The 14,937-nt window shown below is 28.7% G+C and overlaps 1 protein-coding gene across 5 annotated transcripts in view; it reads right to left on the bottom strand.

Annotated features, from left to right (window-relative positions):
- LOC143222871 (serine/threonine-protein phosphatase 2A 56 kDa regulatory subunit gamma isoform-like) overlaps positions 1 to 14,937 on the bottom strand; it is a 105,174-nt gene that overhangs the window by 33,918 nt on the left and 56,319 nt on the right. For all 5 annotated transcript variants that reach the window (XM_076449990.1, XM_076449991.1, XM_076449992.1 and 2 more), the window contains 4 exons: positions 10,795 to 10,854; positions 10,259 to 10,421; positions 9,308 to 9,358; positions 5,670 to 5,789 (listed from right to left, as the gene is read on the bottom strand). In XM_076449990.1, the coding sequence (XP_076306105.1) occupies positions 5,670 to 5,789; positions 9,308 to 9,358; positions 10,259 to 10,421; positions 10,795 to 10,854 (394 nt within the window). The remainder of the gene's footprint in view (positions 1 to 5,669; positions 5,790 to 9,307; positions 9,359 to 10,258; positions 10,422 to 10,794; positions 10,855 to 14,937) is intronic.

Raw genomic sequence — 14,937 nt, 5'->3', positions numbered from 1 at the left:
ACATTAAAAACACTTCAAATATTTCTAGAACAGGCATTTCAGATACTACCTGGGGAAAATGACAGACATCAAGTTCTGAAAAATTATTTGTGATATATCCACACAAATTTCCTCCAAAATAAAATAACTGAAATGTTAAGATTTAAAATTTTCTTCCAATTTCAGTTTTATTAACATCAGTTTTGAATGAAACATTCTTAAACAAATCATAGTCCTAATTGTCAATTTTTTGCTTTATATTGAAATTTTTATTCATGTGGCAGAAACCATTAAATTTTTCCCTGTGCAAAGAAAATCTGTCAATACAAAAATAAAACCAGAAATATATAAATATACAAGAAATTTACTACTTCCTTTTTTTTTATTTTTAGCTAAACGAGGTTTTAAAGTGGGGAATTTTGAAGCTTTTGATATCAAAAACTATAAAATTCAATCACGTGTATGGAATTTATTATATCCCTTCTTTAGAAAGTTGTCAAATTCATAAATATATCACCTGAAACATGGGATTATCTTCCCTACAACCTATTTTCTCTACAAAAGTTTAAGTTATGTCTAGGCAATACATGAATTTTTACTGTTATTCGTAAGCTAATGAAAGGTAAATTAATGTAATGAGTGTCCCTTTGTGTTTGTCTGTAGCAACCATCTTAGCAGTTATTTTTTTATGTATAATAATTTATGCAATTAGTGCTAGAACCATACTTGGCTGTTGGTAAGATGTGATAGAGACATTGTTTTCAAACATGATGAGCATTTGTAAGTAACATAAGTTTTATGGATTAAAAGGTGTTAGATAAATGCTATTTATATCAATTTTAATGCTTTAGACAATTGTTTATTACACCATTTCGTTCAACAAATGAGGCATAACATACATATCATTATACCGACTTACAGATAAGTATCACACCGATTATCAGTTAAGTGTCTATGCAATAACACACCAAAAATAGCTATGAAGTGATTCTGACTATATTATAAATCATTTGACCATAGAAAAATTAAGATGTTATAGGTATTATGTCATGTAGTTGAAGTATCCATGTTCTAGATATGGTGGTGTCTCATGCTTATTAATAAAAAAAATAAACCTGGTAAAATACTGAACATCAGCACCTAAAAGGTTAATAGTTTGTTTATAATATGGTAAATACTGAAAGTAGTGCACAAGTTTACCATAGTTTAAGTAACATCTGTATAAAAACAAATATAGTACATAGTGTGTACGGTGCAGGATTACATTTGTTTACAATAGTAATTGTACTTTTATTGGTATATTCTTAAAATTCAAAATATCGAAAGAAAAATCAAACAAAAAACAATTTATTTTTAAGATGAATAATTACAGTTATCAGGTGATTCTTGAGCCGAATCTGTAAATATCTTAGCTCTAAAACACCTGGCAACTTAACACAATTTTCAAATTTGAACTAAGAAAAAAAATCCAATCTATACAAGTTCTCTCCTTTTTATGAATAGAAATGTAGCTTGTCAAAATCATGCTTTCCTTCAGAATCTAGAAGTTGCTTGGCCTCCTAATACAAACTATCAACAAACAGAGGTCTTGGAGAAAATACTGGAACTTTCACAATAACAGAGGTAGTTGCTAACCTCATCCATTTCAATACCATCAACAAACAGATATCCATTCAAAGCCAACAGATACAAAACAATATCTCAGGAAGTACCTCAGGGCATGGGAAGACTAGTCAAAGAATATTCTATATTTTTAATAAGAACCTATATTACACTAGCAAGTGTTGAAATGATTTAAACTTTCTGAAGTCATTCAATATACATAAGTGAAAACAATACAAATAATAAAAACAAATATGCTAATGTTAATTTCAGAGATATGTTAGCGTACTTGGATATGACCAGTGTCATGGGTTATATCTCCTAGGCCAAAAATTAATATTCTTCCACATTTTCCATACTTATTGGTATTTTTATCTATTCTCTTAAGATACGTTTTTTGTGGTTCACAGTTTTCTAAACTTCAACAACAGCATAAATGCACTTCCTGTAACTGATTCTAAGCATAAGTTTCTTAACTTAAACCTATTCCAGACACAATTTTATCCTCCTAGGAAACTGTTCATAAAAATATGTTGGATACAAAATAATTTCTCCAAAATGTACTTCAGAAACCTGTCAATTTGTGTGTAATGGCAAAATCAGTAAGTACACACTGTATGCAATTTGGAATTTACACATGAAAAAAAAAGGGGAACAGTCAGATCAGGGTTCAGCCGAGGGACTGAGGAAGAAATACAATTGGCTGCATCATTACTTCTTCTCAGAAAACTTTTGTAGTTCTCCATGCCTATTTGAAAAGTTATTTTCACTAGGAACTTGTGTCTGTGGTGCTAATATAAAGAAAATCTATTTTCCAAAAGAAGTATCACATACAACTTTAAGCATAAACCATAACTGTGGAAAGATAACAGTAGAAAATGTACTGATAAAGATGTTTATGCTTTTTCTACATTAAAAAATGCCACCATGACAGATGTAACAAGAAATTATGATTAAGAAAAAAACACTTGTTGACTATAATGAATGTAAAGGAGAGATGACTTAGATAACCAATTCTTATCTTACTATTCAACTACTAGGAAAGTAATGAAACCTTGATAATAAGATTCAGCATGTGTCTGTCACGTAATGTTTTTAAACTGCTAAACTCACCAATTTAAGTGGTGCCAAATGAGTCGTTTCAGTCCTGTGGTTTGTAGAAAAGTAAAACTTTTCACCAACTCCTCAGTGAGCCTGGGTATTTAACAAAACACTTTCACGTGAACTCCCCAAGAGAGAATAAAAATGTGGCATTGATTTACACTAAAGCACGTAAGTAAGCAGGCTTATTAATTGCCATTTGTAACTTGGTTACAGAATTACACTTGCATTATAGCAGCAATGATCATTAAACTGAAAAAGTGCTAAGTAATGGTTCAAGCATTAAATACACATTATAATGACTGTAAATATAAGACACAGACCCACAGGTTTGCTAGCAGTACGTGAGACTTGACTTTCAGACTTCACCACTGTTAATGCATCTATACTTTAAAAACTAATAACCAATAAGCTGAAATATTCCCAGAAGACTGTCACACATTGGACCTGGTAGAATCTCTTGTTAATCCACCCACAAATGCCACCAACAGTAGATTATTATGGTTTATCTGGTGTCTATTTCCTGAGTTCTCAGGAATCGGAACTTTATAATCACTTGACAAGCATTACCCAACATCTTCTGAAAACATGGAGGTGCCAAATGTACCACTTTAAAAATAAAGTAAAAGAGAAATGTAGTCTGAGATAAGCATCTTTTCATGAGGTACTTTGAAGAGCATCGTACTTGCCATATCCTCATAAGAAGTAAGGTTTTATTACGATAACTGGTTCATAACTTTAATCTTGATCAAACTCAGACAAAAATAAATTACTCAATTTTTTTATTAATATAATGTAGTAGAAATATGCAACAGTCTGTACTTCAAGCTTCCTGTGTCTACCTGTTATTAACTCAACTATAATTTCATCATTAGTATAAAACACATTTTCATTTCTAATATTTTTTTCTGGTATAACAATATTTCTGATGTTTACACTGCTTTTTCATTTTGTCAGATGTTTTTCTTTCATTTCTACTTAAAATAATGTATTTAATATTCTTTTGATAATGGAATATGTATAGTGTTTTGTGAAGCCATGTGTTCTTACATCTATTCCTTTTGAAATGCAATGTGTACTTTGTATGACAACTTATTTTTTAAATGATACATTTGTGCATAAATTACTTCCATATGTATCATATACTAATAACTAGTACTTCAAATGTTGGAAACTACTTGTTTTCCAAATTTTTCAAATTCATAGTTTTCAATATTTTTTCACAGTATATATTTCTATATAGGAGAAAAAGTAAAGCTGGATTGAAGGCAGTAAAACTATCAGAAATAATATTATTGCTAATATCAAACCTTTATTTACACTCATAACCACACTTCAGTATCCTAGGTCTATACTAAAATAAAACAGTATTTTTCCAACTACAATTTTGGTCATGCTCAATTTCTCTTATAATTATTTGTTTTCAAAAACTAAGTAGTTATTGTATGTGTTGTTTTATGTCATCTAAATATAAAAAAAAATAAGACTAAACAAATGCCTAATGTTTTCTTTTGTATTTTTATTTATATGAGGATACACTTTTCATAAGATCGTACAGTTTACAACAAAGATGTATGCATAGTATTTGGAACATTGTCCGTGAAAATTCTAAGCAAAATTTCATCTATTATATAAAAATTGCAAAAAAAATAAATAAAAAAATAGATAGCTATTAACAATTAACCAAAAAAATTGAAAAACAAACCTACAGGAAAGAAAACCATATTAAATTGCTGGCCCAAGATATACCTTAGACAAATATTTCATCATCAAACCATGAAGTTAAGGACTTTGATTCTTGGACTAATTAGCACAACAACAGACAATTACAAAAGAGAATGACTGAAAAGGAGATTAACCTACAACCTGGGGATACTACAACTATCTGGTTTAAATATATCTTTTTGTTTCCTGTAGATTTTAATTTTTTCATTCTTTCTTTTGTGGAGTGCACACTGCTCACTAGTTTGGAATGGTTTAAAATATAAGCTGCAGTGACACTTGCCTTGAATGTTTATCATCAATGAAGTGTTACAAGAATCATCATTTACCAGATAATGTGGAAGAATTATTCATAACTGACAATGAAAATGTAAACAACTTGGACTCCCTTAATATTATTAACTATTCTTACAATTTGTCAAAATAGTTTTATTTAGAGCTGTTATCATTGCGAGTCCAACAAATTAATCACAAAGATAACTTTCACTATTCATCATCTAAAGATAACTTAATTACTCAAATATAAATTTATCCCATACTAAGTCAACACAACAAATCAGCCACACATTATTAACAAACTGTCTCCTGTCTTTCAAATATTTCCTTCAATAGTATTTGAATTGTGTACTTCATGTGAGTACCTATCTAAATGTGTAGCATTGCCTCACCTGTAGATGCAGTCAACTGTCTGTCAGTTATATCTGTATATTATATAGACAGAAACTATCTTACTAATTTGATGGAAAGTTTTTCATCTTGAACATATAATATTTTACATAACAGAACTACAGGCAGAAAATCTTAAGACACAGCAACTTCATATTGCTAAAAATTTCAAATTATCTTTCTTTAACAATACAAAATATAACCTTTATTAGTCATGTCAGAATATGGTAGAACCTAAACAGTTTCAAAGCTTCCTAATTTGTTAGAAAAGATAAACATTTAGGCAACACTTAAATTTAAGTCCACTAGCCAAATGTAAAAGTCTAGTTTGGATCCCACGTTTGTTGTTATATTTTAACAGCTACTTATTTTAACCTTAGTTATACCAAAATAAAAACAATGCTATATTTATTTTTGGTTTATGGACAACTTTAAAGAGTGTGTTTTCAGAATAATCATTAACTTACTCATTCCTAGTGGTAATATATACTGCACTTATCAACTGAATAAATTTTATCTCTACTTCCTATCACAAACTTTTTTAACTATAGTGCTACATATACTGTAATCATTATCCACAACAGTGTTGATGAACTAACCTGAAAATGTGAGGATGACACACATTTAGCAATCTGTCTAAATAATGGAACCATAACTTTAGTGAATTCTGCTGGCTCTATGACGTCTAATATTTCTTCTAATTCGCTAAGAAACATTACCTAAAATCAAGAACATCCAATGTAATAAATGCTTAAAATTATATGTTCTCTGTTTTGCTTAAATTTGTTCTAATCCACAAAAGAATACTTGATTACAAAATAATGATTTTGTCAATAAAGGTCAAATGACAAAATATTAGTTTACAGTTTTCATCCAGCCATACGTTAAAACTTCATTAAATAAAACTAAGACAAAATTTATGAGAGAGTAATTTCTTGTTTTACTTACACAAAAAAGTGAACTTGAAGTCATAGGTTACACTAAGCTTACAAAAAAGTATCTGTTTTGTACAAACAAAAAGTAAACTGAGCTTAATATTTATCACTTGAAACATTACATTAAAAACATTTATCAATTAAGGAGATAATTTTCCTCTTATAATACAAATCTCATTTTCTTTCAATCTGTAACACACACACACACACACACACACACACGTATATGGGGAAGTTATACAAATTTTACACAGTAATGTTTTTTGTTTTCCTTATCCATAAAAATCATCCTAATGCAATGTCTAAAATTCAGTACAAATGTTGGCTTGCATATTGGTCAACTTTTATATTTTTAGAGATAACAGTGATTATTTGCTTCATCTAGGCTATCCCATTTTCTACTACCACCCTACTTCAAATACTTTATCTTATCATCACCTTGTCCTCTAAATTACTCATCCAATCTTATCTTAATCCTCTGCCTTATATAGCAAAAGCCATAACATAATTCTCATATTTCATTCCAAAAAAAATAGTGGATGAAATTGTTTGAAACTTGACATGAGCTTTCTCTAAATGTATGTAGTTTCAGAAATATATTTTTTATTTTGATTTTTCTATTACTTATACAAAAAATACATTAATCATTGTAGTTATTTACATCCAGATTCTGAATAGTTCATGTACAAAGTAGTTTTTAAATTTAACTTGCATATCCTCTAGAATCTCCTAAATGACACCAAAAATTTAAGATAAAAATTCATTTTTTCTACCATATCACTAACTGTAGCTATTAAAATCAATATACAGTGCAATGAAATGTTTAAAATTAGGGAATGGAAATACATACATACCTTCTAACACTTGTTGAACAAAAATATCTTCTACAGGTTATAAGCTTGATTTTATAACTTTACCTTTTCATTTATAGTTTATTTTAAATGCTTTATTTTCCTTTTTCATCCCATTTATTATTCATCTCAATATATGTAAACAGGTGACTGCAGATGATATAACAATATCACAAGTTGAAACACTTTAAGCTCTGACAAAATGTTTTTGCTCTTGCTTAGTAGTTATATAAAAAATTAGATAGTTAAAACGAGGTACTCTAGCCCATAACAACCTAGAGTCTATTATCAATAAATCAATCACCTACTACAGCAGATTGAGGAAGAACAGTTGCCTATGAACCCATTTTACAACAAGTGAATGTAGAGAAGAAACTATAAGAGTATGTTAAAAAGGGGAATGGACTTGCTGACAAAAAAATAAATAAACGTTGATTCAAAGTGATTAGGTCTTGATACTAGTTAGGGTTAATAGAAATTGAATATATTAATATATGAAACATGTAATTGTTTGAAAGAAGTTGAACAAACTGCATTTTAAAATGTGGTTAAATTAAATGAGAAGATACATAAGCCAAGGAATAGAGAACAATTCTGAATTAAGGAAGAGAATAAACAGAAAAGAATTTGAAACTGGGCACTTGAAAAGAACACTTATAAAGTGAAACATGTCAATAAAGAAGGAAAAGAGTTTACAAAGATTACATAAGATTAAACGACTGAAAACACACATTGATATCACAGGTAGTTAGATGTTTAACTATTAACTAGTAATTTAGTTAAGAGAAAATACAAACTTTTTGGTAAACACATTTACTTTTGCACAGTTATTTTTAATTAAAATGTAAAAGTACAAAAAATATACTTCAGTATTAGAAATATTTCCTCCGAGTGTAATTTCACAAAATAAATTTCATGTAAAAACATAAAAAGGCTACATACAACTATAAATAAATAATATATATATACAATTTGAAGTTGAACATCCTTATATGACAAATAACACAAAACAGTTACACTTTTGTAAATCCACTTATATATATTTGTGTGCAATTAATCTTTAATTCTAATTAAATTACTTTATCATCATGGTATATGGACAAACTTGGCATAAAATCATAGATAATAAATCAGCTTATAATACTATACATGTCTTAAGTTCTTCATTTTGTAATAAAATATTTTTAAAAATCCTAATTTCATCCTAGCAAGAGAATTGTGACATTTATTTCTAAGTATCCCTTCTTCTATAATATACTTACTCTTCTTTGCAGCAATATGAAATATAATGTGATTAACTCATTATAATTTTGCTATCATGACCCCTCTTGGCCACATCCACCTTTCACAAAATGCCAATACTTCCTTCTGACATTTTGTACTATACTGCTTATAACCAATAGAGAGCCAAAGATTTAAACAATCAAATGTCATATTATCTTACATTGTTTTATATATATAGAGTTGTTCATTAAAAATAAGCTTTGGCTGAGTAATATATACATTATAATGAGATTTATGTTAAACTCCATAATTCTCAAAATGATGGTAAATATATTACTAAAGAAGTAAGGCCTAGAGAGCAAATATCACTATTCTCATACTAGGAACAATTGAGGATTTTTTTCCTCCTTAGTACTGCTTTATAAAATTTAGAAATTAAAACTAATATAACAAAAATGTATTTATTAAATATTTTTTATTCTAAGTTCATTAATGTACAATGATAATAAAGTAGTATAAATAAATTTTGGTTGTACTTCTGAAAAAATTGTGGAATGCATCTTGATCTACCTTGTAGTGAGAGGGTTAAAAAACATGCAAAAAATGATGTTCATGCAAAAAACCAAGGTACATTTAGACTGAATTAATTTGGAATTTAAGAATTTGTACTGATTTCAAGTACAAAAATTAAGGATTTGAAATTTTGAGTCAAAATTTAAGAACCTATACAAACTGTGAACAAATAAATAAATTTACTAGTTTAGTAGAGCAGCTTGACAACTACGGGGAATACCAATGACCTATTCTAGAATCTTACTTTTAAGAGAAATGCAAATTATTGTAAGTGTAATATTATAAGTCTATTCAATTTGTAGTTAAATCTTTGTTATGAGCAAAATTTTATTCACTTAAGTAAAAGAGAACATGTAAATAATGTTTCAACTTTTTTTATGCAAGGTTGTATAATCAATGGTTTTCATGCAAATTATACTATGATAAATCAGACTTTTCATCAGAAATAAAACAAGTGTGTCACTGTTCAAGATCCACAACATACAAATACCTTCAGTGCTGATGGCTTGTTTGATAGCATTCATGAACAAAATAGTGTTGTGTTATTTAACTATTTAACATTTTACAAAACAATTACAAAGCATAAAATAATGTGATGTTTTCATAAAACTTAAAATAACCTTATAAACCAATAAGCTTTAAAAACAAACTTACTTCTTTTGGACTGTGAACTTTAGGCCAGAACTTCAACAAACTTTTTATTACCTGAAAACAATTCATAAGCTTGAGATTCAGACAAATACAAAAATTCACTGTATAGAGAAGCAGCTTCTTGAATATTTTCTTAGATTATTTATGATAATACTGACAGTTCAACAACAGCAAAGGAAACTATCATCATTGGTTTTTGAACTAGCCCAGCAACTAAAGATGAATAAAAACAGAACTACCACCTTGAATGGTTATTAAGCTAGCTATGAAACAATAGAACTGAGACTATTTTGTAACCAAAATTTACATGCAACTTTAATAAGGTCTCTGTTCAACAGTTTTCTCACTTGATGATTAAGATTTTGAGATAATACTTCAATCATAAAAAATGTGTGCATGTACATATTTTTAAATATTGTAGATTTGTGAGATAATTGGGCCAGATACTAATGAAGTAAAAATGTTGTCATTCTATTGATTATAAGATACAAAAAAAATGTATATAAAATACAGATGACTTCATAAATCACTTTAAACAAAACCAGTCTCAAGTTTTCAATTTACTTTATGGATAACTCATCTTTAATTCTATTTTTTTAAAAAGGAAAATTACAGTCTGATAAAACTTTGTACTTTGTATGATCATAAAAATAGTTCACATCTAGATATTAAAGATGTCTGTACTAATATGAAGTCTAACTGCCTCTAGAACAAAAACAAATTAACTCCACTTTAATAAAAACATTTGCAATTTACGATAATTATTTATTGTGGTATGAAGTATTTTTTTATGGGAAAGTAATTGAAATTTTGTGTCAGTAAACAAATAACTGAAACAAATCATAAATTACAAAAAATTTACTATTTTACTACTAAGTGTAAATGCACAGAACATGATCTTGAACATACAACTACAGCTACACCAAAGAGAGATTACACACAATTACTACTCACTGGCTCTGTGAGGCTTGCATCTTTCTCCAAAAACTGTACAACACAGTAAGCTAACTGAGGATGATACACACCAAGAGACTTCACTTTATGAAGTGGCATTATTACTTTTAACAGAAACACTTTGTGTTCTTCTTTGAGTGGTAGAGCAAATCCATTGATGATACTAAAATAGCAAAGCAAATACATTTTAGTCTTAACATACACTGTGATACAAAACGGTTATCTGCAGTTTACTGATAAGATTTATGTCTAACATTAAGAAAAATTAAAAACTGCTATAAACAAGACTGCTGTCTTTTTTTTAAAAAACAAAAGATTATTTAAGCTTTTCAGTTTAATGTAACTTTCAACAGATATCAATTAAATAAATGATTAGAAATCTAGTTGAAATAAATGAAAAAACAATGCTAGTGAACAAGTTTCATTATTCTTTCGATTAAAAACACCAATAGCATTTACAATTTTTTTTCAGGAAAAAAACTATATAAATGAAGCATTTTTAACTTGGTATTGTAAGCAGTTTACTGATTTCTTACCTTCCTAAAATTTCTAATAATTCTGCAACTCCATTATGCCGTTCTGTTTCATAAATGAACCTAGAGTAAAGTATACTACCATCAAATCAATGCATAAAAATAATCTTTATAAGCTAATAAAAAGTAACACAATACTACATATTAACCCTATCTGCTTGGGTATCATTCACTGTGAGTGTCACAAGGTTTTGTCTTGCATTCAAAATTGTATTAAACTACCTTTTGTTTATGATATACCATATAAATGTAGCTAATAATCCCTACTTTAATAGTACACAACTTTTAAGGTCTTTATTTTATGAGAAATATTTTTAAAAATCTTGAATTTCCCCTAGTGTGCAAAAGGTGACGAACTTTCTGTAGGATTCCCAATTTCTCAATTTTGTTCACTGCACTTCCAGTAAGCCCAAAATTTAATGTAAATTACTCAATATAAAATCATCATTGCTCAGATAAGCCATACTTTTCATAGCTTTCAATTGTATTTGGTTACAGTGCCAAATATAAGATCATACCCCTCTTGCCACATTCATCTCTCACATCTTCTTTCAGGAATTTTTAATAATTCTCTATTGTGTTTAATTCTATAGTATATATAAAACCAAGTATTATATTTTATGTCCTAAACAGAGAATTGCCAATTTCTCTTTTAATGAAGTTTCATTCTCATGGAACAGATGATGACTAGATGATGATGGATAAATTTGTAACAGCTCTTACCTCACAATTAAAAAGCTAAAAAAATTGAGATTCAGGAAATGCTGATTTTTACATGTTATTATTCTATGTTCTTTCATGCATTATTTAATTAAATAAAAATTATTTTGTGCATTACCACTATTAGCATAAAAATAAGGAGTGTTAAGTGTTACTGACAGTCGACATCAAAAAGTAAGAGACATGTAAGTACTTTTTGTTTTCATGTTTATTTATTTTTATAAAAGTAACTAAAATGTAAAAATAAGGATCTTTTAAGGTTAGCTAAGGTAAAATATATAATGATAATATAATAAAAATATTTCAAAAAGTACATATACGTGCAGCTCATTGGTAATGTGATTTGATAGTGTTACATCAGTTGCACGTTCCCCAAGTGATTTCCAACTTATAATGGCACAAATAGTAATTAGACACAATTCCAAGTGCAATAAAAAAATAAAACTTATAAATAGATGTATAATGTTATGTGTTTAAAGCTACTTAGGATAAATGAATGCAGTTTCATGTTACAATTTGAATTCATTCTAGAAAGAAAAAGATAGTAATTTAGATTTATATCAATTTTTTTGGTGATTACAAGGTTAGTCAAATTGATCAATCTCACATACAATTAGGGTAAAAAAATAGAAAACATAAAATTTTACTGAAAACAAACATTTGAAACATATTTAGGAAATTCTAGAGAATAAATAAAATTCGTGATTTTTGAGGTGAAGAAAAGTATTTTTAAACTTAATAAAATTACTTTGCACATGGACTATTCAAAAGAAGTATTCAATATGTTCATGGACAAATCTTTTTAGTTTATTAAAAAACTTCACTAAAAATATTTTTTGTATATGAAAGACAGAATATTAAATGAAAGACTACCACATTTTGTGAAGATATATATATACCATATAAATATTTAGTAGTATAAAATCTATAAAGACTTTGAACAAGTACAGAGATCCCAAGGTCAGTCACACAGAACAAGCCCATGTTGTGAGAGCTAGAGGTTCAGGATAATGACCATAAAATAAAATTGTTTCAACAACTACAGTGAACCATTATGTTAACTACTGTACAAAAATGGAATACTGTAAAAAGCATACTACAGGTACTATAGGAAACAAATTTGGCATTATAGAAATATACACTGTTGAATATTAATCAAAAAAGAACAACCAACAGAGAAAGAAATGAATCTTTAATGTGCAATAACAGATATTTGAAAACTGCCAGTCATAACTAACAAAATACTACAGGGTGTTTGGAAAGTCACTGTGCAGTTTTGTAATCATATTTTATTCAGTCTATTTCAAGCCAGCAACTGAGAGCAGTGTTTAGAAACAAAATAAGAAGGATCCAGGCCTGTATTGATGCCAATGGGGGTCACTTTTAACATTTTTTATAATTGTCATTCATATTTACCTACTGTATTCTATATTGAAACGTCTGTTAATAAATATATAAATGCACAGTGACTTTCTGAACACCCTGTACAAGTAATCAGCAAAGTGAAAAAAGCACATATGGGATTCTAACATTATAAAATATGCTTTTAATTCAAGAAAAACAAAAATCAGAATTTAGCTGCAATTGCCTTTCCTTTTAGTCAGCTGTTCAAAATTAGTGACAGTGGCAGAGTGCCTAAGTAGAAATGTCATTACAAAAACAGGGCAAGTTTAGTGGTAGTGAGTTTTACTGTGCCTCCATCACTGACATAGGTGTGAGGTGGCTTGTGTTATAAATGATCATGCAAACAAATAGCTACCCCCACCTCATCACTAATAGTTAGATAGGTACTAACATGCAAGTTGTACAACACCCAAAAATGAACTTCACAAACACAACCATATGAAAAAGTAACCATTGTCAGGAATGGACATACATAGCAATGTAGATTTTAACACAAAACCTACCATTTTACAACAAAAACCATATTGCAATGTGGTAATATTAAAAAAAAGGCTCAATCTTTATAATTAAAGTAGAAAACTTGTTAATCTCTTATTAACAGACTTTATAATGGGAGAAGTGAACCTCTAATTTACAAGGTTCTCCTTGATTTGATGAAAACACTAATTATATAAAAAGATAACACTTATTCCACCTACATTATTTTAAATTGGCTTAGATAAGATACAAATAAAATAAGCAGGTACTTAGATACATCATATATTCTGCTAAATACATTTTGATAATTTCCCAAACAATTAACTTGTCAGCAATAACACAGATCTCATTACTGAAACTTTGTAGAATGGATGGCAACTGCCTGTTGTGGAGACACAAGCGTAGTGGATAACGTTTCGAAAGTCTTCTGTCTACCTGTCAGTGTGTGTGTGTTGGTGTCGTTGGTCTTTTATTGTGTCCTGGTGGATTGTGTGTTATAAAAGACCAACATCCACACACGCACTGACTGAAGACGAAAGGGTGGAAGACTTTTGAAATGCCGTCCTCTACACTTGTGTCTCCACAACAGGCAGTTGCCATCAATTCTACAAAGTTTTATCATGAATACTCTGCCTAAACATTTTATCAAAGGATTTCATTGCTCATATAGTTAAAATATCCTTCCAAAAGTACTTAGGCAATGAAAGAGAGCATTTTCACATCAACTTAACTGTTTTTGATCCAACCACAAAACTCAACATAGCTTCTTGCATTTTCTAAATCCTCAGTTTTAATTTGTTATATTTTCAAACTCTACTTGACACTTAAATAAGTCAAATTTTACACGATCATTTTTCCATCTTAGCAAGGATATTTTAAAATATGCTTAATATTGGGATAAATTTAGCCACAATCTAAGCTGAACTATTCTTTTTTGGATTCACTGATTATAGTATGGTAAATTCATAACATTTTGTTAGATAATATTTGTTGTCTATACTTCAGATAAGAAATGAAATCTAGATATTAACATTATTTCTTGCTACTTTCAGACTTTGAAGCTCAGTCAGTATTATCTAATGACTATACCTACAACTTATTTCAAACTACATGAAAACAATGAGAACTAACTTAAAAAGCACTGTCTATATTGAAATGTTTCAACTTTGGCATTATTTAGTTTTGTTGTGATTTTAAAGTGCTATTCTTGCAAACAAAACTTTATTTTTTATAATTTTTTCTCCTTCTCACACACTACGTTTCTAGCCCTTATGGTTAGGTAAACCTAGTATCTTCTTTTTTTAATATTAAAAAAAAACAAATATAACCTCACTAGTTTTAAGTAATCTGATATAATTATAAAACTAACTTATTTTAAGTCTGAATTTTGAAACCAAACAATTTTGTTACATGTACCGAAGAATGTTCACAATTCATTGCAACAATTTGTACATTCAATTACCATGCCTCTAGCCTTCCCTATGGCTTATAACTATACTAGTTTAAAGCTCTGGCCATTTTGTTGCAATTAATTTGAAGTGTGGT

This window comes from Tachypleus tridentatus, chromosome 8 (genome assembly GCF_004210375.1).
Source record: "Tachypleus tridentatus isolate NWPU-2018 chromosome 8, ASM421037v1, whole genome shotgun sequence".
Classification (NCBI taxonomy): domain Eukaryota; kingdom Metazoa; phylum Arthropoda; class Merostomata; order Xiphosura; family Limulidae; genus Tachypleus; species Tachypleus tridentatus.
Note: the sequence above shows the minus strand (reverse complement) of the source record. Positions and strands in the feature narration are given on the sequence as shown.